Source organism: Kogia breviceps, chromosome 9 (genome assembly GCF_026419965.1).
Source record: "Kogia breviceps isolate mKogBre1 chromosome 9, mKogBre1 haplotype 1, whole genome shotgun sequence".
NCBI lineage: Eukaryota > Metazoa > Chordata > Mammalia > Artiodactyla > Physeteridae > Kogia > Kogia breviceps.
In genome coordinates, this window is record NC_081318.1 from 52,168,788 (window position 1) to 52,196,786 (window position 27,999).

Genomic DNA, 27,999 nt, shown 5'->3' on the forward strand with positions numbered 1-27,999 from the left:
CAGTTCACCTTCCACCTGCTATTCACGCAAATCCACTACAGTAACTGATGCATCTACATGTCAGGAGTTATCACTACCCCACTTACCACCAGCTATGGGTCTTTATTGTCATCTATTCAATGAATATTGCAGTTACAGAACCCCATCCTGAGGGTTTGCTTTTTAAGGCCATTCCTGATACCCATCATAGCCTGGGTTTACCCCTCACAAAAAAACAAAGCCTAAGACAAATGTTCAAATACAGGTAAGTATATTTGGGAAGTGATCTGAGGGAACCAGAGGGAGGAGTCAGGGAGTGGAAAAAGGGAAAAGAGAAATCTAACATAAGGATGTATTATGGGGTTGACCATTGCTATGGGTGACTAGTGTTCAATCCTATTTTCTGAGAAAGCTTATGAAAGGCATCTCAGAACTGTCTTCCCAGCAGAAGTTAGGGGAACTATTTATCTGTCTATTGGCTTCCACCTCCCATTAGTCAAGTTTAGTCCCAAGGTCATTATTAACCCACCCGTGTATTTCATACATGTATGATGCAGAGGGGTTCCAGTGGTCATCCCAAGCCACAGTGTCAGAGGATCTTTAGAGAAGACAGCAAGACAAAGTGCCATCAAATGGCTTCCACGTGAAGCTGTCAGAAGCCTGCTTGGAAGTGTTTCACAGCAGTACTGGAGTTAGAGGTGCACCAGGAGAATTTGAAGTGGCACACGGGAGGCATCAATACAGTTATAAACAATGCATAGTTAACAAAACAACTTAAAAATCATTAGATACCACTAGAAAATGATTATACAATTTTAAAATATACTTTTTTATTTTAAAACAAATCAACATTACAGTTTGAAAAATTAAAAAATTAAGGATTTTCATTTAACTATTTTGAATGAAATATTTGTTCAAAACCCTCAATATCATCTTTAATTTTTAAAACAGCCTGAAAAAGTTAAATTATTATAAACTAAAAATATTTACTGTACTTTAAGCTTTTGGCTAATATAAAAATAACCTCATTTGTTAGAAGAGATAAAAAGTTTATATAAAGTAATCATGAATTTTGACAAAAGTAATGTAAGGTATTTTCACTTAAATAAATTAAGGAAACATTCAAAAAGATATTTTTACACAGAAAAAGAAGTAAATAATTTGAGGAAAAATAAATTGTATTATTATACTTAAATAATTAACACACAAAAGACATATTTGGATGCTGGTTTTAATTTCCCCAGTAGTCTTCATGAAGGTTTTGTAGTTGATGGCAATGGTGCTTTTCCTTTCGGCTTAGCAGACTTTTCCATTTTTATCTGAAAAGTTAAAATATTTGTTGATATAATAATTTGTAAAACATCCTAAAGAAGAAAAAAGGTTGCACATACCTCATTTGGGTTCATGTCTTATTTAGCACAGCCATTTTACACAGTTACTTAGCGGTTATTAAGCTGCTAAATACTAAAGCCACAATCTGATTGTTGAAGGGACCTAACTGCATTTTTAAAATATGGTTTGTTGGGGTACGCAAGCTCCCAGCTCCTCTCCCTCCTCTGTTTCCTCTCCTCTCTCAGAGCCAAGGCATACTTCAATAACACCTTGGAGACAGAGAGAATGGGTCAGAGGGAGGGGGAAGAGGCAGAGAGTCTCACTTACACACACACACACCCCTTCACACACACAGCCCAGCACACGGGAGAGATTTGAGGAGTGTTGACTGAACAGAGGACTCACAGAATGAGCACAAAAGCGAGAACCCTGCAGAGAGGGGTCCTGTCAAGGGCTCTGTCTCTATCTCAGTGTGTGTGTGTGAGTGAGTGAGTGAGTGTGTGTGTGTGTGTGTGTGTGTGTGTGTGTGTATCTCAAACACGGTCAAAGAATGACAAGATTTTTTAATTAAAAAAGTAATCAGGGACTTCCCTGGTGGCACAGTGGTTAAGAATCTGCCTGCCAATGCAGGGACATGGGTTCGAGCCCTGGTCCAGGAAGATCCCACATGATGTGAAACAACTAAGCCCGTGTGCCACAACTACTAAGCCTGCACTCTAGAGCCTGCGAGCCACAACTACTGAGCCCGCATACTGCAATTACTGAAGCCCGCATGCCTAGAGCCCGTGCTCCGCAACACAAGAAGCCGCCACAACTACAGAAAGCCTGCATGCAGCAACGAAGACCCAACACAGCCAAAAATAATAATTTTTTTAAAGTTATCAAGTACTGTTTGATTTCAAATTTACAAAAGCATTTTAACAAAAATAACATATAATGAATATTGCTTTGGAGAAATGATTACATTAATTTTAATAGCCACTAAAGTTAAAAAAAAAGAAAAGCTTAAATGCCTAACCTTACATCCAGCCTATGCACATTCCCTACAGCGTTACAGGATACACCTAATCCAGTTGGATTATGTCTGGAACACATACTGCTTAAAGGACAGTTACCTATAATTCTGATTTCTACATCTCAACAGTTACCTTCCTAAGGTTGTTCTTCTCCACTGTAACTGAAACAAAGAAGCTTGCATACCCTAATCAGCAGCCTTCTGATCTTTTAGGAACATATATATAAACCCTTTCCTTGGGGGGAAAAAAAAAAAGACTCCATAGAACACAAAACCCACCTTCCTTTTACTGCCACTCACACTCACAAACACCAATTCCAAGGCAGCACCACTGCCTTACCCCTGCAAGAAAATATGGGGCATGGTGGGTGGAGGCAAGGCCTCTTACTTCCTAATATGACGGGAATAATACCAAGAAACCAGAAGAGACCTGGCAAACCCAGTCTACCCAATCTCACCAAACTGCAAGTAACCTCTTAAAAATAAAATTGAATGAATCTCACCTCTGTCTCTTCCCATTTTCTCCCTCTCTCTCTCTCCTCTTTGAGTTGGCTGGGAACCTCATTCAAAAATCATACACTCGGGACTTCCCTTGCAGTCCAGTGGTTAAGATTCCACACTTCCACTGCAGGGTGCATGAGTTCGATCCCTGGTCAGGGAACTAAGATACTGCATGCTGCGCGGCATGGCCAAAAAAATAAATAAATAAAAATCATACACTCATATCACTCTTGTACACTGTAAAAGTCAACAGGCCATCTGAAGGACCCCCAAAGAACACTGTTCTGAGGCAAAGATGATGGGCCTTGGAGTCAGAAGAATACCTGAATCCTACCTCTACTGTTGATTAAGCATCTGAAGCAAACTACTAACCAACAGTTTTGTCCTTTGTAAAAAAAGGTCATAGTAATAGGCACTATGTAATAGGGTCGTTCTAAAGGTTTAAATAAGATTATATATATATATAAATCTAGGTACTTAATAAGCACTCAAATGCTAGTCCCCTTACCCCTCTCATTTAGGGCCAAGTGTTACATTTGCAGTAACATCAAAAAAGATCTAATGTGCTAAACAAACAACAAAAGCCAAAGCAGCGTTTACTCATTTCAAATAGTACTTAGCAAATACATCCACCTAATACAGTATCCAAAGAGCAAAAACACCTCCTCTTTCTCCTCCCTAATTTTTAAAAATTTTCTTATGCAGCAGGTCCTTATTAGTCATCAATTTTATATACATCAGTGTATACATGTCAATCACAATTGCCCAATTCATCACACCACCACCCCCACACCCCCGCAGCTTTCCCCGCTTGGTGACCATACATTTGTTCTCTACATCTATGTCTCAATTTCTGCCCTGCAAACCGGTTCATCTGTACCATTTTTCTAGGTTCCATATATATGAGTTAATATACTATATTTGTTTTTCTCTTTCTGACTTACTTCACTGTGTGTGACAGTCTCTAGATCCATCCACGTCTCAACAAATGACCCAATTTTGTTCATTTTTATAGCTGAGTAATATTCCATTGTATATATGTACCACATCTTCTGTATCCATTCGTCTGTCAATGGGCATTTAGGTTTCTTCCATGACCTGGCTACTGTAAATAGTGATGCAATGAACATTGGGGTGCATTTGTCTTTTTGAATTATGGTTTTCTCTGGGTATATGCCCAGTAGGGGGATTCCTGGATCATATGGTAATTCTATTTTTAGTTTTTTAAGGAACCTCCATACTGTTCTCCATAGTGGCTGTATCGATTTACATTCCCACCAACAGTGCAAGACGGTTCCCTTTTCTCCACACCCTCGCAAGCATTTGTTGTTTGTAGATTTTCTGATGATGCCCATTCTAACTGGTGTGAGGTGATACCCCACTGTAGTTTTGATTTACATTTCTCTAATAATTAGTGATGTTGAGCAGCTTTTTATGTGCTTCTTGGCCATCTGTATGTCTTCTCTGGAGAAATGTCTATTTAGGTCTTTGGCCCATTTTTGGATTGGGTTGTTTGTTTTTTTAATATTGAGCTGCATAAGCTGTTTATATATTTTGGAGATTAATCCTTTGTCCATTGATTTGTTTGCAAATATTTTCTCCCATTCTGAGGGTTGTCTTTTCATCTTGTTTATGCTTCCTTTGCTGTGCAAAAGCTTTTAAGTTTCATTATGTCCCATTTGTTTATTTTTGTTTTTATTTCTATTACTCTAGGAGGTGGATCAAAAAAGATCTTGCTGTGATTTATGTCAAAGAGTGTTCTTCCTAAGTTTTCCTCTAAGAGTTTTATAGTGTCTGGTCTTACATTTAGGTCTCTAATCCATTTTGAGTTTATTTTTGTGTATGGTGTTAGGGAGTGTTCTAATTTCATTCTTTCACATGTAGCTATCCAGTTTTCCCAGCACCACTTATTGAAGAGACTGTCTTTTCTCAATTGTATATCCTTTCCTCCTTTGTCATAGATTAGTTGACCATAGGTGCGTGGGTTTATCTCTGGACTTTCTATCTTGTTCCATTGATCTATGTTTCTGTTTTTGTGCCAGTACCATATTGTCTTGATTACTGTAGCTTTATAGTATAGTCTGAAGACAGGGAGTCTGATTCCTCCAGCTCCATTTTTTTCCCTCAAGACTGCTTTGGCTATTCGAGGTCATTTGTGTCTCCATACAAATTTTAAGATTTTTTGTTCTAGTTCTGTAAAAAATGCCATGGGTAATTTGATAAGGATTGCATTGAATCTGTAGATTGCTTTGGGTAGTAGAGTCATTTTCACAATATTGATTCTTCCAGTCCAAGAACATGGCATATCTCTCCATCTCTTGGTATCATCTTTTATTTCTTTCAACAGTGTCTTATAGTTTTCTGCATACAAGTCTTTTGTCTCCTTAGGTAGGTTTATTCCTAGGCATTTTATTCTTTTTGTTGCAATGGTAAATGGGAGTGTTTTCTTAATTTCTCTTTCAGATTTTTCATCATTAGTGTATTGAAATGCAAGAGATTTCTGTGCATTAATTTTGTATCCTGCTACTTTACCAAATTCATTGATTAGCTCTAGTAGTTTTCTGGTGGCATCTTCAGGATTCCCTATGTAGAGTATCACATCATCTGCAAACAGTGACAGTTTTACTTCTTCTTTTCCAATTTGTATTCCTTTTATTTCTTTTTCTTCTCTGATTGCTGTGGCTAGGACTTCCAAAATTTTGTTGAATAACAGTGGTAAGAGTGGACATCCTTGTCTTGTTCCTGATCTTAGAGAAAATGTTTTCAGCTTTTCACCATTGAGAATGATGTTTGCTGTGGGTCTGTCGTATATGGCCTTTATTATGTTGAGGTAGGTTCCCTCTATGCCCACTTTCTGGAGAGTTTTTATCATAAATAGGTGTTGAATTTTGTCAAAAGCTTTTTCTGCATCTATTGAGATGATCATATGGTTTTTATTCTTCAATTTGTCAGTATGGTGTATCACATTGATTGATTTGCGTATATTGAAGAATCTTTGCATTCCCTGGGATAAAACCCACTTGATTATGGTGTATGATCCTTTTAATGTGTTGTTGGATTCTGTTTGCTAGTATTTTGTTGAAGATTTTTGCATCAATATTCATCAGTGATATTGGTCTGTAATTTTCTTTTTTTGTACTATCTTTGTCTGGTTTTGGTACCAGGGTGATGGTGGCCTCATAGAATGAGTTTTGGAGTGTTCCTTCCTCTGCAATTTTTTGGAAGAGTTTGAGAAGGATGGGTGTTAGCTCTTCTCTAAATGTTTGATAGAATTCACCTGTGACGCCATCTGGTCCTGGACTTTTGTTTGTTGGAAGATTTTTAATCATAGTTTCAATTTCATTACTTGTGATTGGTCTGTTCATATTTTCTATTTCTTCCTGGTTCAGTCTTGGAAGTTTGTAGTTTGCTAAGAATTTATCCATTACTTCCAGGTTGTCTATTTTATTGGTGTATAGTTGCTTGTAGTAGTCTCTCATAATCCTTTGTATTTCTACAGTGTCAGTTTTTACTTCTCCTTTTTCATTTCTAATTCTATTGATTTGAGTCTTCTCCCTTTTTTTCTTGGTGAGTCTGGCTAATGGTCTATCAATTTTGTTTATCTTCTCAAAGAACCAGCTTTTAGTTTTGTTGATCTTTGCTATTGTTTTCTTTGCTTCTATTTATTTCTGCTCTGATCATTATGATTTCTTTCCTTCTGCTAACTTTGGGTTTTGTTTGTTCTTCTTTCTCTAGTTCCTTTAGGTGTAAGGTTAGATTGTTTATTTGAGATTTTTCTTGTTTCTTGAGGTAGGCTTATATAGCTATAAACTTCCCTCGTAGGACTGCTTTTGCTGCATCTCATAGGTTTTGGATCATCGTGTTTTCATTGTCATTTTTCTCTAGGTATTTTTTGATTTCCTCTTTGATTTCTTCAGTGATCTCTTGGTTATTTAGTAGCGTATTGTTTAGCCTCCATGTGTTTGTGTTTTTAACGTTTTTTTTCCCTGTAATTCATTTCTAATCTCATAGCGTTTTGGTCAGAAAAGATGTTTGATATGATTTCAATTTTCTTAAATTTACTGAGGCTTGATTTGTGACCCAAGATGTGATCTATCCTGAAAAATGTTACTTGCGCACTTGAGAAGAAAGCTTAATCTGCTGTTTTTGGATTGAATGTCCTATAAATATCAATTAAATCTATCTGGTCTATTGTTATTTAAAGCTTCTATTTCCTTATTTATTTTCATTTCCGATGATCTGTCCATTGGTGTAAGTGAGGTGTTATAAGACCCCCACTATTATTGTGTTACTGTCGATTTCCTCTTTTACAGCTGTTAGCAGGTGCTCCTATGTTGGGTGCATACATATTTATAATTGTTATATCTTCTTCTTGGATTGACCCCTTGATCATTATGTAGTGTCCTTCCTTGTCTCTTGTAACATTCTTTATTTTATTTTATTTTATTTTATTTTATTTTTTTTTTTTTTGCGGTATGCGGGCCTCTCACTGTTGTGGCCTCTCCCGTTGCGGAGCACAGGCTCCGGACGCGCAGGCCTGGCGGCCATGGCTCACGGGCTTAGTTGCTCCGCGGCATGTGGGATCTTCCCGGACCAGGGCACGAACCCGTGTCTCCTGCATCGGCAGGCGGATTCTCAACCACTGCGCCACCAGGGAAGCCCAACATTCTTTATTTTAAAGTCTATTTTATCTGATATGAGTATTGCTACTCCAGCTTTCTTTTGATTTCCGTTTGCATGGAATATCTTTTTCCATCCCCTCACTTTCAGTCCGTATGTGTCCCTAGGTCTGAAGTGGGTCTCTTGTAGACAGCATATATATGGGTCTTGTTTTTGTATCCATTCAGCAAGCCCGTGTCTTTTGGTTGGAGCATTTAATCCATTCACGTTTAAGGTAATTATCGATATGTATGTTCCTGTGACCATTTTCTTAAATGTTTTGGGTTTGTTTTTGTAGGTCCTTTTCTTCTCTTGTGTCTCCCACTTAGAGAAGTTCCTTTAGCATTTGTTGTAGAGCTGGTTTGGTGGTGCCAAATTCTCTTAGCTTTTGCTTGTCTGTAAAGCTTTTGATTTCTCCATCGAATCTGAATGAGATCCTTGCCAGGTAGAGTAATCTTGGTTGTAGGTTCTTCCCTTTCATCCCTTTCAGTATATCATGCTACTCCCCTCTGACTTGTAGAGTTTCTGCTGAGAAATCAGCTGTTAACCTTATGGGAATTCCCTTGTATGTTATTTGTTGTTTTTCCCTTGCTGCTTTCAATAATTTTTCTTTGTCTTTCATTTTTTCCAATTTGATTACTATGTGTCTCAGCGTGTTTCTCCTTGGGTTTATCCTGTATGGGACTCTCTGCGCTTCCTGGACTTGGGTAGCTATCTCCTTTCCCATTTTAGGGAAGTTTTCGACTATAATCTCTTCAAATATTTTCTCTGGTCCTTTCTCTCTCTCTTCTCCTTCTGGGACCCCTATAATGCAAATGTTGTTGTGTTTAATGTTGTCCCAGAGGTCTGTTAGGATGTTTTCATTCCTTTTCATTCTTTTTTCTTTATTCTGTTCCCCAGCAGTGAGTTCCACCGTTCTGTCTTCCAGGTCACTTATCCATTCTTCTGCCTCTGTTACTCTGCTATTGATTCCTTCTAGTGTAGTTTTCATTTCAGTTATTGTATTGTTCATCTCTGTTTGTTTGTTCTTTAATTCTTCTAGGTCTTTGTTAAACATCTCTTGCATCTTCTCGATCTTTGCCTCCATTCTTTTTCCGAGGTCCTGGATCATCTTCACTATCATTATTCTGAATTCTTTTTCTGGAAGCTTGCCTATGTCTGCTTCATTTAGCTGATTTTCTGGGGTTTTATCTTGTTCCTTCATCTGGTACATAGCCCTCTGCCTTTTCATCTTGTCTCTCTTTCTGTGAATGTGGTTTTTGTTCTACAGCCTGCAGGATTGTAGTTCTTCTTGCTTCTGCTGTCTGCCCTCTCCTTAATTTTTTTTTTTTTTTACATTTCCTGGCATTAACACAGTGTCTTGCACCTAGCTGACCTTCAATAATTGTTTCCTTAATAAAATTCTCCTTTACTGAGGAAAAGAGACCAAAGGCCATCCACAATGGAAGAAAATAATTTTACCTGATATATTACAGAAACTAAGAAACAACTCTTTAATAATATGTAAAAGTAGTTAGTAAACTATGTTACCACAAAAGCTTCAATTATCAAAACCAATTCACACTAATCATAGATTCTTCCCCACACCCAATGATACCAATGAGTAGCAAAGAATACAAGCAAAACCAGATTCAGATGTAGCACTGCTTTCTAAAGGGGCCCTGAACCCATCAGATTTAGTTTCCTAATCATCCTTTTTCCCTCAATGGTGCTTGTCGTAGTTTTTTGGAGTAAAAGATGAGTACTAACAACGTGTATGATACACATCAGCTCAGGGGAAGTTGTTTATGTTTGAGTTTCTTAGTTTTTATACTCCATTCATCACACAGGCTGGAGAGGTTATAAGCTGTATCTCATAAATCCATAAATCACACAGGCTGAAGAGTTATAAACCACATCCCATAAATCCATAAATTCTAGGTCTATTTATAATAAGCAGTCTGGATGGGCCAGGTATATCCCCTAAAACATTCACAGATAAGAACTACCCCCTTTACCTTGCCACAAGCAAATACCATCAGCATGTTTTTCAAGGCAGTCAACACTACCCAAGCTCCTAGAGGAGGGAAGGAAGGAGTTCTAGAACCCTGTCCCTCATAAGCCTATGAGGAAAAACTAAAGTTCAGCTGTGAATGTGTGTGTTCTAAGAACACAGATTGATTTGATTAAAAGTCTATCCTTGATGATGCTGCAAACATAGCCTCTTCTTTCCTCACTCTATTTCATCCCCTCCCTGAAATTCTACCACCACCTGTTTCTCTTAGATCGGCTTTCCAAAAGAACTTTCTGCACTGCCCAACAAGGTAGCCATTAGCCACATGTGGCTACTGAGCCCCTGAAACGTGGCTAGTGTGACTGAGGAAATAATTCTTAATATATTTAAATTTAGACATATATAGCCACTTATGATGAATGGCTATAGCAAAGACAATATTTATCACTGCCTTAAGTCATACCAAGGACTCTCCCCCTTTACTTTAAAATTCTTCATTAGGAAAGACATGCTAATCTCTCTGTCCCCTACTTACTTCCTCTGCTCTTGGATGGTGAATTTGTTTAATGGTCTCCTTTTTCCACATCTTTAGTTACTCAACAAGCTCTTGTTTAAGAGTTGTAGAGAATACAACAAAAAGTGATGAGTGTCTTTACTTTTATGGCACTTACTACCTAGTCAGAGAGACAATGAACGCCCACAAAGCAACTATGAAATAACCCTAAGGAAAGCACTTTGGGGAATGTACCATATGGCTAGATACAATCCCCCATGCCTCATCAAGCCAGCATCCCCTCACCTGGCAATAAACAAGAACAAAACAAAACTTTCACATATGAACACTGACATGAAATACATCACATATATAAGTAGATGACATGTGTGAAAGCAAATATCAATTATACCTGTATTTACCTTTTCAATTTTCCATAAATATTTATTGAAAACATGTTATGTACAAGGCACTGTACTTAGTTCTGGAGAAAATACAGATAATAAAAAATACTATACTTATCCCCAAGGAGTTTATGGTGTGGTGGTGAACTGAAGAAAATTATCATTACTGAAAGCAGGGAACACATCAACACTGTAGTTGCTGAGCCCTGAAAATTGTTAAAATATGTTTATGTTTAGTGTTCTGCTTCTTAAAGGCTATTGGGTAATTCTAACTTGAGTCTGCCTATACCTAGAAGCCACTAAGAAGAAGAAATACTATACATTAAAAGTTCAATATACAGGGACTTCCCTGGTGGCCCAGTGGTTAAGAATCCGCCTGCCAATGCAGGGGACATGGGTTCGATCCCTGGTCCAGGAAGATCCCACATGTCATGGAACAACTAAGCCCATGCACCACAACTACTGAGCCTACACTGTAGAGCCCACAAGCCACAACTACTAAGACCACGTGCCACAAATACTGAAGCCCGTGTGCCTAGAGCCCGTGCTCTGCAACAAGAGAAGCCACCACAATGAGAAGCCCGCGCACCGCAACGAAGAGTAGGCCCCACTCACTGCAACCAGAGAAAGCCCACGCACAGCAACAAAGACCCAACACGGCCAAAAATAAATAAATTACTTAATTTTAAAAAAAGAATTCAACATATATATAATTTACAAATCTGCTCAGGTTGATGTTTATTATTGACAATTTTATGTGTATATTTAGTCAATCTTTATGACCTCCATAAATTATCATATTCCTTAGTCCTGTTTCTCTCTGAATTGTTCTAAATAAGCCTCAAGGCCTAACACTAGCTATAAGTAGACGTTATAAATTATTTTTAATGATGATCCACAATCAATATATAGTTGTTCTACAGTGTCTCTGTTACAAGTAAATGCTAATGTAAGCAGATTTTCCTACAGACTTACCCTTTCTTGGTATCGTCTTTCAAAGAAAGCCATATCGTCCTCTTCAGGTTTCCTTAAGGAAGAAACTTGAGTGCTTGTACCTACTAATAAGGAAAAAAAAAATCTAAGTACAGTTGACCCTTGAACAAAACAGGTTTGTACTATGTATCCACTTATACTCAGATTTTTTTCAATAAATACCTACTACACTACTGCATGCTCCTGGCTTGGTTGAATCTACAGATGTGGAGGAACTGTGGATACAGAGGAACTGTGGATACAGAGGCCAAGCTGTAAACTTATACCAGGATTTTTCAACTGCACAGGGGTAGGGGTCCCTAACCCAGCTGTGTTGTTCAAGAGTCCACTGTATTCATATAATTATAAATTCTTCTGAAATAAAAAAACAGAAAAAAAAAACTTTCCTCCTACTGAGTGATTATTTTGTTTTTCAAACCAGAAATGATCTAAATGAATCGATCCTACTCCCTCTTTTTCAGAAAGCAGGGCATCATAAGACAAAAGTACTGTTCATTGGTAAACATTCTCCAAATATTCAAGTGGTTCATATTAAATAACACCATATAGCTATTTCACATCAGAGCTCATTTAGCTTTGTTCAACTACTTTTTAAATTTTATAGCGAGAAATTCATGTAACACTGTAACAGATAATGTGCAGAAGTAACTACTGAAGGTTTACACTGTGGTCTGAATGTCTGTGTTCCTGCCCCCTCTCCCCACCACCCAAAATTCATATGTTGAAATCCTAATGCCCAATGTGATGGTCCTAGGAGGTGGGGCCTTTGGGAGGTACTTAGATCATGAGGGTGGAGCGCTCATGAATGAGATTAGTGTTCTTATAAAACAGACCCCATAGAGAGTCCTCAAACCTTCTACCATGTGAGGACACAAGGAGAAGGCACTGGCTGTGAATCAGGAAGAGCGCTGTCACCAGATGGCAACCATGTTGGCACCTTTATCTGGGACTTCCCCACCTCCAGAACTGTGAGAAATAAGTTTCTGCTGTTTATAAGCAACCCAGTCTATGGTATTTTGTTATAGCCACCTGAACAGACTAAGAGAGTTTGTGTAGGCAACCTAAAGTGATGCTACTTCCTGCTTTGAAATTTTTCAAAACTAAAATAATTTTAACCATTTCCATGGTATTCACTTTTTAAAACCTTGTCAAGAACTAGTTTATGTGCTGAAAGGAATTTAAAATCCCTTCAGGAAGGAAAATCTGGTTTTCCTTGTAGGTAGGCCAAACACCTAATTCCATTGAAAAATTCACCTTCATTTCAGGTGAATGTCTTGGTTGGGTCCCTTCACATCCAAAATAGAATATCAACCTGAACACCTGTTCTTGTTTATAAAGCATATGAATTCACCCTCAACCAACAACACAAAAATCATATAACTCCAGATGATCACCACAGAGTATAACCACACTGCCAACAACTACCTAATACAAATCTTGTTGAGAAAAACAAGAAAAATTGCTTAGAATATATGCTCTCTATCCATTCATCTGTAAACCCTGGGTCTTTCCCTGGATCACGCTGGACCATCTGAGCTAAGCTTCTTGCAGAATCACCTTCACTGAGTTACATTTTAATAAATGGTATGTTACCATTTATCTGGTCAAATGGGATATTACCACTTTTATCAAAGGTAAGCATCAGAATTAACCAACCAGAGGCTGCATTTGCTGAAAAAAAGTTTTTAAGAACCTTGGGCAACTGCATCATTGAGGGTCACTACATAAATATCTTTAAAATCCAGCATTGGGGGGCTTCCCTTGTAGCACAGCGGTTAAGAATCCACCTGCCAATGTAGGGGACACGGGTTCAATCCCTGGCCCCGGAAAATTCCACATGCCACGGAGCGACAAAGCCCGTGCACCACAACTACTGAGCCTGCGCTCTCGAGCCCGTGTACCACAGCTACTAAAGCCCATGTGCCTAGAGCCCGTGCTCCTAACAAGAGAAAGCACCGCAATGAGAAACCTGTGCACCGCAATGAAGAGTAGCCCCCACTCTCCACAACTAGAGAAAGCCCGTGCGCAGCAACAAAGACCCAACACAGACAAAAATAAAAACAAATAAATAAATTTATTTTTTAAAAAATCCAGCATTGGTACAACTTTCATGTGCACCGAGGAATTCATGGCTCCTCCTTTCTAATACGGAAAAGTATTTAACTGATCTCACCTTCCTTTTTGTACCTTGGCTACCACTACAACTCAGTCAAAACTGCAGCTTAATGTAATAGTTACATCAACTTTGAAAGTTGACACAACTCACATATATAGAGAATGAACTAGTGGTCAGCAGTGGAAGAGGGAAGTTGGGGAGGGGCAAGATAGGGGAAGCGGATTAAGAGATAGAAACTACTAAATATAAATAAGCTGCAAGGATATATCGTACAGCATAGGAAATATAGCCAATATTTTATAATTACTTTAAATAGAGTATAATCTATACAAATTCTGAATCACTATGGTGTATACCTGAAAGGAATATAATACTGTAAATAGACTATACCTCACTAAAAAAAAAATGACACAATTGTGTCCTTCTCTTTTATTTTGATTTCTTACTTCCATCTACATTTTATAATTACTTCATTGTGCAAATCCCTTGCACAAAAAGTCAGTGTACATGAAAAGGTTGTATGAAAACACAAATAAATCAAAGAAAATTCTCATTTCAGAATATTTTAAAATATTAAATACCACATGAATCATACAAATTCCTCCTTCATTTTTATTCTTGTTTTCAATAAAGGAAATAGAATACTTAAAAATGTATAAAAATGAACTTTATTCATTTTTATGTGCAATTTATAAATGGTAAAACCTTGCTAATCTATAATTATCAAGGGATTACACCTTGTTTGGGAGAGCCTAAAGGATCAAGGCAATTAGTCCACTAGAGGGCTCTCTTATTCAGATCAAAGCAATAACATGTACCAGATTTTAAAACTCCAAATTTTTGTATTATCAGAATCCTCATAATTCCAAAATTTAACAATTTTTCCCAATTAAAATGAAGAGTCTTGCTTTTTCTCAGTGCCTGGCCAATATAAAAGTGAAATGATAATCAAATTGTGGTAATACTGGAAAAAAAGAGTAATCTGGAGAATGTATCAATCTATATTCTTTACTACATCCAAAAATATTTCTCAATTTAATTTCATTACCATCTGTTAGTGTTTCTGGAGAAGAGCTAGATGATGCTTGAAATGCTTTTAGAAATGGGTGGTCCATGGCTGTAACTGGAGAGTCTAAAAATTCAACTGAAGGTGCACCTGAGAACAAAATACGTGAAGAATGAAAATTAAATCTTTATTTTTTAGGATACAAAGAAGTTATTTCAAATGTGAAATAAATTAGAACCCCAGGCAGAATCATTAGAAAAATCCTTTCTGTACAATGCAAATTTTTGTTTACATAAATTTTTGCCATATAAATTAAGGCAAATGGATAAAAGTACTTCTGCACTTCTCAGAGACCTTTCTCACAGAAAAAAAATGCACGAATGTAATTGTAAGTCAGCAAAGAAGTATAAGACCTTAACATAATCACAAAACATTATCAAAAGCAAGACATTCAGAATTTTAAAACCTCTAGTTGAAGAGGATAGAATAAGTGTATTTCCTCTATTCCTTACTGGGAAACCATCTAAAAACAAAATATGAATAAATAAAGAAAACTTCTTCAATGAAATGAGGAAACAATCACAATCCTAAACCATAAACTACAAAGACCAACTGCTACATTCACTTTTGGACCGAAAGGAAGGAAGCTGCAGAAAAAATTAATAAATCCTCTACTTCTTCATAAACCACCCCTACCCCACATGCCTGTCCCCATCCACGGGTAGAGAGAAGGAAATAAATTCTTAGTCCTTTCCTATAAAGTGAATAGTGTGGGACAATTGCTCAGCCTTTCAGATTCCTGCACCCTTCCTTCCCCAGCTCCTCCCTCTTGGGACCTGAGGGAAGATCAGAGAAGGGTGCTCAGGTCCAGCCAGGTCCTTGTGCGTTCTCTGGTTGCCATGTACACTACTGATCTCAAACGCTAAAGGCTGGCATAAGTTGCAATTTAGTGTCTCAGCTTGGTAGGGCCTGGTAGCCTCACAAGCTCTCACTAGAAGTACAGACCTCTCAGCTGCCTGCCACTTTTTCTACCGAATCCCCCAGAGCTCAGGGGAACCACATCTAGCTCTGCTCTGAAGTCACCTTTGCCCCTTGCTATGATAGATGCTATGGCAGGCCCACTGCCTCACAGCTCACCTGCCTTCCAAGCACCCCACAGGAGCTGGGAATTACTACAGGCTCCTTCAGAATCACAAAGGAACAAATTCCAGCAAAAGATCTCTGTCCAGGACTCTACATGGCTAATGGAGCAGACATCCCTCTGCTCTGGGCTCCCCTATATCTAAAATCAAGACAAAAACATCTTATGTTTCCTCTCCTCATTCTCATCTTTCTTCACCCCACCTTCCAGCAGGGGCCAGAAGGAAAAGTTTTTTTTCTTTATATTATAAAGATACTTAAGTGATAAAATACCAGAAGTCACAAAAAGGCAAAGATGCCAGCTACTACCACTATTATTTAGCATTGTTCTGAAAGTACCAGTCATTCTGATTAGTCAAAGAGTAAGAAGAGTAATAAATATTGGAAAGGAGGAAGCAAAATTATCATTACAGTTGACCTTTGAACTGTGCAGGGGTTAAGGGTGCCAACCCTTCATGCAGTCAAAATTCATATATAACTTTACAGTCAGCCTTCCGTATCCATGGTTCCACATCTACAGATTCAACCAACTACAGATTGTATAGTATCATAGTGTTTGCTACTGTAAAACAATCCATGTGTAAATGGACCCGTGCAGTTCAAAGCCCTGTTGCTCAAGGGTCAACTGTATATGCAAAATCAACTAAAGATGTACATTTAAAATCTTAAAATTAAGTAATAATGACTGGTAACAAAAGCAGCATACAACATTTCCTTTTTCATAAGCAAACAATCATCAGCTAGAAAATATAAAGGAAGGGAAAAATCCATATATGATAGTTATAAAAATGATGAAATATCTAGAAATAAAATTAAGAATTGTGCAGGACTTTCATGAAGGTAACTCCAGAATTCCACTAAGCTACACAGAAAAAGACAAAGAAATGAAGAGACTCAATATTTTAAAACAGCAAATCTTCCTATATTAATCTACATATTCAACTAAAATAATAGAATGGTTTGTAATAATAGAATGTTTTTAAAAAACAATGCCAAAGGTCAGAAAGAATTAAAAGGGAAGAATAGGTCAGGAAAATTCTAAAGTAAAAAAAAATGAAGTCATACATATTAATTTATTATAAAGCTGTAGTAATGAAAACAATATGGTAGTCGCACAGAAATAGACAATAATGAGTCTGACTAATGAGCCCAGAACAATTTTTGGGTTGAACCAGTCCTACCACTTACTAGCTGAATAACACAGAACAAGATGTTTTACTACTCTGTGCTGTTTCCTCGTCTGCAAAAAGGATTAATAATAGCACCTAACTCAGAGCTGTTGTGAGGATTAAATGAGGTAATAGATATAAAGTAGCTGGAACAAGCCTCGCAGTACAAAGTCATAATTATCATCAACAACATCATTACCATCATTTTTTGTTTGCTACTGATAACTGGGTTTTCTGTAACTGTTGCATGAGCCTAATATGATCATGTATCCATAAAAACTGAAAAATGATTTATTTATGGAATTTAACAAGCTAGTTATAAAATAACCAAAAGAGAAAATGCACAAATATATCAAGGCAATCCTGAAAAATGAACACAAACAGGAAGAATTTACCATACCAATTATCAAAGCACACTATGAAGAACAATAATTAAAAATACGAAATATTGGCACAAAATATGCAATTAGGCCGATGGCACAAAATAGAAAGTATGATATAATATGGTAACGTTTCAAATTATTTGTGAAAAACAGTGTTTGTATAACTTGCCATTGATTTGGACAAAAACTGAAGTTATACACACCTCACACTTTCACAAAAAATAAATTCCGGATACATAAGAAAGCTAAACATAAAAGCAAAAATATTAAGCATTAAAGTAAAATGAAGGAGAACATATTTATAAAATGAGAGTAGGGAAGGCCTGCTTCCTACATTTAAAAACTGTAAAACAACAACAAGAAGAAGTAAAAAAACCCAAAAGACAAATGACATATTGGAAGAAAATATCTGCAAAATAAATACAAAGGATTAGTATATAGAATATATAAGAAGACTTCTTATAAATCAATGAGAAAATATAAAAACATAAAAATGAGCAAAGTATATAGACAGACAATTCACATAGACAGACAATTCACAGAAAGTAAAACAGCCACTAAATATAAGAATACTCTCATCTCACTAATAATGAGGGAAATCAACTGAACTGAAACAATGATAACATTTTCACACATTAGACTAGCAAAAAAACTAAGTTTAATGACATCAATGATCAGCATAAATGTTTGGAAATAGGTAAGCTAAAACATCACTAAAGGAAGTATAAACAAGTACAGCATTTTTGGAAGGCAATTCGACAGAACATATTACAATTTCACATGTGCACACTCTTCAACCCAACAATTCTACTTCTCTCCATCTGCCTTAGAGTCAAATTCACATAGTACACAAGGAAGCAAGTTCAAGGATTTGGGGGGCACGATGTTTGTAAAGGCAAAAAAATAAAATGGAAACAATCTAAATGCCATGAACAAGGAGATGGTTCAGAAAACTGATATATATCTATAGTGTGGAATACTATGAAGCAGTTAAAAAAATAAGTAGATTTGTATGTCCTGATATAATAGGCCTTCAAAAATTATTCTAAGTTAAAAGAAAGTAAACTATAAAAATGTACGTTAAAAAGAGAAATACAAATCAATTGATGATAGCAAATTACCCTCTAGGAAAGAATCTGGGGTTAAGAAAAGTGTTCAAGGGGGACTTGTTTGAATCTGTTTTAACAAGAAAATATTCATTTATGTTTTTGTAATTTTTGTAATGAAAAAAATAAAAGTAATACATGCTTCTTATGAAGAAAAAATCCACACACATAGAAGTATTTAAAGTAGATAGGAACCATAGTTATTTTCCTCAGAAGGATCCAGCTACCTTCAATAGTTTGAGATATATCCCATTAAACTTCTCTGTATATTACTTTAAGTTTTTATATATGCAAGCAGATATATTTGTGTGCATACATGTAGACATACATGCATATGATCATACATTACTACAGATGTGATAACATGTACATACATGCATGTACATACACACATGGACAAAAGTCTGTTTCCAAAATGAGATGGTTATAATGGCAAAATTTACATACAATAGGATAACAGGTAAACTGTATCATATCAAATAAAACAAATTATTATTCCGCTATTACAAACAATGGGGTTGTGAGTTGGGATTTCGGTACGAGTATTGGGGTAGGAGTGATCTTTTATGTTTTCTAATTTTCCTGTAATAATCATACATCGGATAGTGACAATAAAATCTTTTTAGAAAAATAAAAATCAAATGAGAGAATATATTTTGAAAATAACATGAAGAATTTAAAGTGCAAAACAAATACAAGGCTTCACTATTGTTAGCACACATAACACATATTGTGTTAGCACAATATGACAAGCTCACAGTTCATATATCATCACTTACCAATTCCACTGTCATCTAATCGCATGTAGTCTTCTGCCAGTGAGCTAAAGCCAGTTAATCCTCCCATTGCTGCATAAGGAACATCCCGTCCCACCGGTTTTCTCTGAGCCAGTCTTTCTTGCTTAGTTTCCACTACTGTGTCATGGGCATATGCAGGCTGACCACAAGCACAAGTGAAGCAACTATGGAATCCTGAACACTTAGAACCTGAATCAAGATGTAAACCAAGTTAAACGTTTGTAAATATAGGTAATGAGCTATGTATGCCCTATAAACCTTTTAGCTTGGCCAAAATCACCTGAATCTGGATCCCTCATACACTGTGCTCTGGCCCCTGTACCTCTTACCTCTAGCCCCTGAACCCACTCCCTCCCAGCCACTGCTCTTACTTTTAAAAGATGCTAAAGTGGTAAGAGAGTGTGTGGCAAAAAAAAAAAAAAAGGAAAAACCAGTCAGGACTAAAGGAAACTGAGCTAAACATTGGAGAGCCAGGAAATACAGGCTCTCTCCTCAAATACTGAGTTGAAAGCAGGTATCGGGGGGACAGCCCAGTGGTGAAGAAATAATGTGGAAACGTCTCTGTGGGTCAGTTCCCCATAAAAGCCATATTGGAAGGCCAACTCAAAGACATAGAAAGATGCAACAGAATACTGTTTAACAACAAAAAGGAAAGAAGTACTGATGCATGTTACAACATGGATGAATCATAAAAACATTATACTAAGTGAGAGATGCTAATCAGAAAAGACCACATACTCTATGATTCCACTTATATGAAATGTCTAGAACAGGCAGATCCACAGAGACAGAAAGTAGATTATTGGTCATCTAGAGCTGAAGGGAGGAAGAAATAAGGAATGACTGCTAATTGATATGGAATTTCTTTTTGGGGTGATGAAAATATTCTAAAATTTATTGTGGTGATGGGTGCACAACTGTGAATATATTAAAAACCATTAGGTTGTACCCTCAAAATGGATGAATTATATAGTATGTGAATTATATCAATAAAATTACTGTTTGTAAAAAAAAAAAAAAAACAAGCCACATTGAAATGGAGTCCAGAATACACCATTAACAAAATCATTCACACTTCTGACAAATGTGTATGGGAACCAAGGCACATAATAAATAAGTTTTATTCAAATACTTCCATACTTCATCAGTGAAACATATTTATTTCTGCCATTGTCATTAAAAATGTTTTGTAACATATTTCATCGTGGCTTCCCTGGTGGCACAGTGGTTGAGAGTCCGCCTGCCGATGCAGGGGGCATGGGTTCGTGCCCCGGTCCGGGAAGATCCCACATGCCGCGGATCGGCTGGGCCCGTGAGCCATACCCGCTGAGCATGCGCGTCCGGAGCCTGTGCTCCGCAATGGGAGAGACCACAACAGTGAGAGGCCCACGTACCGCAAAAAAAAAAAAAAAAAAAAAAAAAAATTCATCATAAGATTTCAATTCAAGATACTACAAAAAGAACTGGAAAAACTATCTCCTGAAGAAAAATATTGTACCTATTTTTTTTTAAATCCTTAAAAAAAAAAAAAAAAAAGAAAAGAAAGAAAAAGCCCTACCTACGGCTTCCTTGGTTGCACCGTGGTTAAGAATCCGCCTGCTAATGCAGGGGACAAGGGTTCGAGCCTTGGTCTCGGAAGATCCCACATGCCGCAGAGCAACTAAGCCCATGTGACACAACTACTGAGCCTGTACTCTAGAGCCTGTGAACCACAAATACTGAGCCCGTGTGCCACAACTACTGAAGCCCGAGTGCCTAGAGCCCGTGCTCCACAACAAGAGAAGCCACCACAATGAGAAGCCAGCGCACTGAAACAAAGAAAAGCCCCGGCTAGCCAAAATTAGAGAAAGCCAGTGTGCAGCAATGAAGACCCAACGCAGCCAAAAATAAATAAGTAAAATAAGTAAAACTAAAATAAAATTTTTAAAAGAATTAAAAGAATATATCCTATCTATTTCAAAGGGTTTTTAAAAGGATGATGAAGAGAAAGGGTATATGGGATGGTGGCTGGGATTTGGGTATAGGTATTGAGATAAGGGTGCTATTGCCTACACAGTGTTAAAAGCAACATGTTACATTTTGCTTTTCCCATCAACCTATGTCTTAGGCAATAACATAATAATCTGCCAGCAAATTATACAAATTTTTTAGACTTATAAAATCCTTTTTAAAGATTATTATTCTGTAAATAGAATTCAGTTGGTAAAATGTCCACGATTCAAAAATTTGAATCAGATCACGTGTAGTGATTCTTTAAAATCTATTACTTAACTAATTTGAATTACATGAGATTAGAGATTAAGGTTGATGACTGCAAAGCATATAAATAACTGAGATTTTCCATAAAAATAAAATTTTAGAGTAGCTCTCCATCATCCTAGTTGTTTAATGTCCCTGTAGCTGAATGAAACTGGCACAGAGACACATTAAACATTCAATAAGGAGATAAAAGCATTCTGTTTGTGTGTTTATCATAATGTAACTCACAGGCATTGCACAAAAAGCCAGGCCCAGCACTATGCTGATCAGCAAAGTGCTTGCACCTGCAACGAATGGGCTGCATGCCATTCAGAGGCACGTAGAGGTAAGCCCTGCATGGGCAGCCCATCACTTGACAAGGCAGACTGATGGGGCGCTGCTGAGGAATCGTTTCAAAGTCAGTTTTATGTTGTTTATACCTAAAAAAAATAAAAAAGAAGAAATAAAAGCACAATGCAGGTACTGCCAGAAATGACAACTGCTGTTCTGTTAAATGCAAAATGATTCTTTTTCATTTTTATTTTTGTTGCATTGTTCTTATCAGTAAGGTTGAAAATACACTCCCCTGCATGCAGTATTTGTCAGCTAAGTTGCTTTGGTCAGATAAAATCTTCACCCATCTAGATTTTTATTTCTAATTATTTAAGAAGAATTTTCACAACAATATACAAAGAAATAGCAAATAATTCTCTTAAAATACCACTACAGATTCTTTAATACAGAACCACAACCCAAGAGTATGAAAAAACTTCTTCATGAAAATTCTTTTTATCAAAGTGCATTATTTACTTTTATTTTCACAGGTTTGCTACTTAAAATTGAAATAAGTTCAATAAACATATATTAATGCTATTTATTTTAATATAATTTAATTTTTAACTTTAAACTTCAAAATAAATTATCAACACCTTTCAAAGCCAAAGCTCTTTGTTAAAATGCTGTATGTAATTTTCTCAGGCCACTGGCTTCCTTCTCATTAAGTGATACTCAGTAAAATAATATTAAATTTATTATTCTCAGTATTATCCTAGGTAATAGAAGTTAAAATAACAATGAGATACCATTTTTCACTTAGCAAAGAGAGCCAAAGTTTTCTTAACTGTACATATTTCACAATGCTGTCAAGAGTGTTACAAAAGAACCAATCCCATTTAATACGGTTTCAAGAAACATAAAAAGATGCATCCTTTAACCTAGATGGTTCATTTCTTAAGAATATACCCTAAGAAAACTATTCCATGTATATAAAGAGCTTTGTGCATAAGGATAGCATTAGCAACAGTACTTACAATAGCGATATATAAAAAGCATACTCATAATAAGGGAATGGATAAGTATATTACTAGAAGACGGTTTTCAAACTCTTTACCAGTGAAAACTTTTCTTCAAATAAAATCTTTTACAGAACCATAATACTATACAAAATAGATAAAAGCAGAATTGGTTAAAGCAAGGTGAAGAGCCATAATTGGAGTCTGTCCTTCCCCTAACCTGCCCTTCCAACTGGTACGCCCCATCATAGCTCTGGGGAAAATGCAGTGAACACCATTGGACTAGCTGGAATATCAAGCAGGTATTAAAAATCTTGTTTGCAATTACTACAAACCATGTGGAAATATTTCCGTGATTCTGTAATGAAAAACTGGTTCAATATTTATACATACATATAATTAACAACTAAATGAACTATGTAAAGCAAAAAGTACATGAACATAGTAAAACATATTAACAGCAGCTGGCTGGTGGTGGTGAGTTTTCTTTCTACGTTTCTATATATTCCTCATTTTCCTTAAATAACCAATGGTTCACATCCATAATAGGGAAAAATTAATTTAGACAAAGATCTCACTGAGTGACTGGTACTAAAGAACTTTTCCCTCCAAGTGGGGTCGGGTCACTTTTGAAGGTTAATTCCATGCTGAACAATTATACATAGATATGAGACTGGCACTAAATTTTTACAAGGATAAATGATAAAACTGACATAAATTTACCAAAGTCCTCTTCATTTCTGAAAGATATCAACATAACCCTCATCCTCCATTCCTCCACAGTGTTTTTATTTGGGGTTGCTAAATAAATTTCAAGTTAATCTATACACAACATTACTTATCCTAGCAACTGCCTAACAACCTCCAGCAAACTGAAAGTCTGTAAACAGCAACTACACAGAGTACCTCAGGAAAGAGCCCCAGAAACTATCAGAACAGTGCAGCTCTCCCATGGTTCCTTTGGAACAGAAAGTTGAAGTCGTTACCTAAAACCACGTAATAGTTTCTCTGATTCTTCCTTGAAGCAGCTTTGTCCTTTTGAGCTTTACAACTAAGACCTGTGACAGTCATAAAATTTAAAGTATAACAGGATAAACACAGCAAAATGCAAACCTCAGGTATAGGTGACACACAGGCACCTATGGTTGGAGCCTCATGTATTTCCTTTCCTCCATGTGCTTTTCTCAGAAGAGGACCACTTGTAATAAAAAGCTGTGTGCTTGTATTTTTGTTTAAAGAAAGGTATATATATGTACACACACACACACAGAGTTGACCCCTGAACAATACAGGTTTAAACTGCAGATTTTTTTTTTTCAGTAAATATGCAGTAGGCCCTCAGTATCCATGGCTTCCTCATCTGGGCATTAAACCAACCACATATTGTATTCTTACTATGTTTATGATCTGAGGGAGGCTGAATCCACATCCGCAGACAGGAGGGCCCAGCTATGGGACTCGAGCATTCCCAGATTTTGGTGTCCGCAGTGGGTCCTGGAACCAATTCTTCACAGGCGTGTGTGTGTGTGTGTGTGTGTGTGTGTGTGTGTGTGTGTGTGTGTGTGTGTGTGTGTAAATAAAAGAGAAAGGTATTCATACAACACACTTCTTAAAGTGTAAAGGGAGATTAGTAAATGTGAGGAGAAATGCTTCTATTTGTAGATTGGTAACCTGTTCAGTGTAACTCAACTCAAGCAACTCTAAAATCAGCTCTGCATAACTTATATAAGCTGAAGAATGGCTATGTGGGGGTCGATTATACCATACTCTCCAATACTGAGTGTGTCTGAAAATGTTCATAATGAAAGGTGAAAATGAATAAATAAAATAAACTCTTTCTGCAGAGAAAAAAATAAAAATAAAATCAGCTCTGCAGTCTGATGACCCATCCTCTACTACCTTGTCCAGTGGTGGGAGAGGCAGACTCTGCTCCCCAGCCTAACTGAAAGAGCCCCTGGCAAAGCCACAGGAGCACCAATATCTTTCCTACCAATGGTAAGAGAAAAGATGCTTAAGGTGATGGACTCCATAATGAGTTCTAATAGGAAACAACAGAAATATTTAAAATATAGCCCCCCAAAACCTTAAACAATTTCTGGCATATTATTGGTATAAAAAGGCCTGTTTTCAAATGTTTCCCAATTATCACCAATAATGGTATTTATAGAAGGAAGATATGCTCTGCTACAGTTTTATACTTCCTAATCACCAGAAACCTTAGCAATAAAATATCTTACCTATGGGTACAAAAACACAGTGTCTCTGGACCCACAAGTTTACAATCCATTCCAGTTGGTGATCGCCAGCTCACGAATAATCTGTTCTGTAAACGCATAGGTAAGACTTTTCTTTTGTATTCTTCATATTCTTCAGGAGTAAAAAGTTTCCCTCCATCATCCTCACCAACAATTCTACAACAAAAAATACTTCTCTTAAGCCTGTGTATTTATTTTCCAGGTTAAAAATACTAAATTCTAAAATTAAACTATACTTGTATAGTCAAAGGAAACGCTGCTTCGGCTTTGTTTTTTTTTTTTTACTTAGGCTCATGTTAATAGCAAAATTACACACAATAGTAATAAAGCTTTTGCTTCCCATATAAAAGAGAATTATGAATAAGAAAGTCAATGAATTCATAACATCTGACTTCAGTGATCCAGGTTTACCACTAGAGAATTACCACATATTCATCTCAGTTTCTCCTTTGATTCTGAATGAAACATGCTCATTTTTCACATTAAAAGCTGGAGCCTAAAATACTAAAAAAATTCTAATATTTTCCTCCTTAAAAAATAGTTTCCCCCCAGAAAACAAATGGTACAAAAAACATCGATGCTGAAGACAACATGACTAATGCCCACACCTGACTCCAAACCCTGGCCAGGAGTTTAAACTAAGATGGGACCCACAAACACCCTTGGATCTGCACCAGCTCAAACCCAACATATGCATTGAGTAATCAGGTGCAACACTGTTTAATTCCAGAAGACCGACCTCAAAATTTTATGAGAAAAATTAAGCCAACACTATTTCTTAATTTCTCAGGAAATTAAGAATTGGACTCCCTGGAGGAAAACGAAGCACAATTAAAATTGAAGAAATATCTCCTTAAAAATTCCCCCTTTAAAAGTCATGAAAAGTGTTGTTTGCAGAATGCTACATAATTTTTGGTGCAATCCATACCCTTTTCCATACTTTCAAGCCTTTAGCTGAGGTAGATAAATAAAACCAACTCAGAGGCTATGAAACCATTACAAGCTTCTTCCTTACTTAAATAGTTTAGATACACAATAGTAAAAAAAATAAAACCAAAGAGCATTTTATTCTGAGATAAGTTTTGGGCCACTTCACTTTATTATAGCTACCAAGAAGTATACCAACAGGTACTAAAAAGACCTTAAGATCAATGCAGATCTTTAAAGAAAGAGATCATTTGATTTTAAGTTCTAAACCAGTGTAGCTCTAACTTTATTTACAGAATCCCCAAGAAATCTAGTTCAAATGCAGATTCAGATTAAAATGCCTGAAGAAGGCCTGATGATGCTCCCTGTTGATGCCATGACTGCTACACTTTGAGCAGCAAGCCCATAACTTTTAGAGAATTATTCCAGGTAGTTTATGTTTGAAAAATAATTTCCTCCCAGGCCCTAACATTTTCTGGGCCAGGCAAGAGAGTACAACTGAAGGCCCACATTCCACATACCTGAATATCTAAATATTTAAGTTATCAGTCAACATCAGGACCCAGCAACTTGCTCCCAGGGAAATGTAAGACTTGGAGCCTCAAAGAGCCCGCTCTGCCCTACATGAGGGCTGGGTGGAAGCTGTTCTGGGCACAAGTCTCCTTGTGTTACCCGAACCAGGAATGAGGCCTGACCCATCAAGCTTCTCACCCTCACTTTTTCTGGCTCAGAATTACCAAGACATTTCTAGGCATTACCCAAAAGTATGTCACCCAGACAGCCAGAGGGAAGTGCAGTGAGATAGGAACTCATTTGCCCAAGTAATTTGGGGCGACCACCTTTAAGCAGAGCAACTCCTCTGGCTTGGGTTTCAGGCCGCTCAAGCTTCCCAGGTGAGGATACTATCCTCTCACTTCCCCCTTACACACACACACACACACACACACACACACACACACACACGCCTCAACTCCCCTTCCTCCTGCCTGTCCCTCTCCAGTAATCCCCACCCACCCAGTTTCCCAGCTGTCAAAAACAAATACCGTAGCTAACACATATATATAGAATCTAAGAAAAAAAAAGTCATGAAGAACCTAGGGGTAAGATGGGAATAAAGACACAGACCTACTAGAGCATGGACTTGAGGTTATGGGGAGGGCGAAAGGTAAGCTCGGACAAAGTGAGAGAGTGGCATGGACATATATACACTACCAAACGTAAAATAGATAGTTAGTGGGAAGCAACCGCATAGCACAGGGAGATCAGCTCGGTGCTTTGTGACCACCTACAGGGGTGGGAGGGAGGGAGACGCAAGAGGGAAGAGATATGGGAACACATGTATATGTATAGCTGATTCACTTTGTTATAAAGCAGAAACTAACACACCATTGTAAAGCAATTATACTCCAATAAAGATATTTAAACAAAACAAAACAAAACAAAACACCTTTCTTGGGAGACCGAAAAAACACATCGTTACAGGTGCATCTGTCTTTGTCAGGGCCCCAGGCAGTGAATCACTCCCTAAAGCCCTAGGAGCGGCTGCACTTCCAGGTTCCAGAAAAGAGTTTCTCCAGAACCACCAACACTACACCAGTGTCTTTCTCTTATAACCAGCCCCTCGGGATTGGGAGCACGTTTAGAAGTTCACGACTTACCCTATTACTAAGTTAACATGCAAACTTGATGTCTGCTTTTACAGGCCCCGAGTACTCAATGTGTAATCTACACTGGCAGTTTAGAAGAAAATAAAAGAAGGATCTTTGCATAAATCTAGTTAATAATCCTTCCTCAAAGAGGTCAGAGCGGGAGGCCTTTTAAATTGTCTCGGAAGAAACTTATTAGAATAGAACTGCGTGTCAGTACAATATTTAATTACAGAAAGAGAAAACCTGCAATCAATGTTAAGCCTTCCCCACCAGCCGGGGAAGGGGTTCCGGGAGCCCCAGCGAGCCAGCGCTGGGCCCCTGCCTGCGCCTCCAGAGCTCCTCCAGCGAGAGGGACCAGGCCTGCCCCGGGCCTCCTGGCCCCGCGGAGCCGCCGCCTCACCTCCGGTACTCCATGTACTTGTCCACGGCCTCCGCGCCGCCGGCGGGCAACGTCAGCCGCTCCATGGCTGGCGGGGAACCGGGAGGCGCCGTCTCTGAGGCCCCAGCCAGCCCTGCGCACTTCAGCAACACCCTGAGAAGCCCAAACCGGTC

General features: G+C 37.5%; 1 protein-coding gene across 1 annotated transcript; it reads right to left on the reverse strand.

Moving 5' to 3' along the window:
• Positions 1–236: 236 nt before the first annotated feature.
• On the reverse strand, positions 237–27,995 carry FAM221A (family with sequence similarity 221 member A). The gene is made up of 7 exons (XM_059073887.2): positions 27,848–27,995; positions 24,854–25,027; positions 21,574–21,764; positions 19,069–19,275; positions 14,534–14,641; positions 11,352–11,434; positions 237–1,298 (listed from the first exon to the last, which is right to left on the reverse strand). Exons 1-7 carry the CDS (start codon positions 27,910–27,912, stop codon positions 1,230–1,232), a joined length of 897 nt encoding a protein of 298 aa, XP_058929870.1. The 5' UTR covers positions 27,913–27,995; the 3' UTR covers positions 237–1,229.
• Between the last annotated feature and the right edge of the window lie 4 nt (positions 27,996–27,999).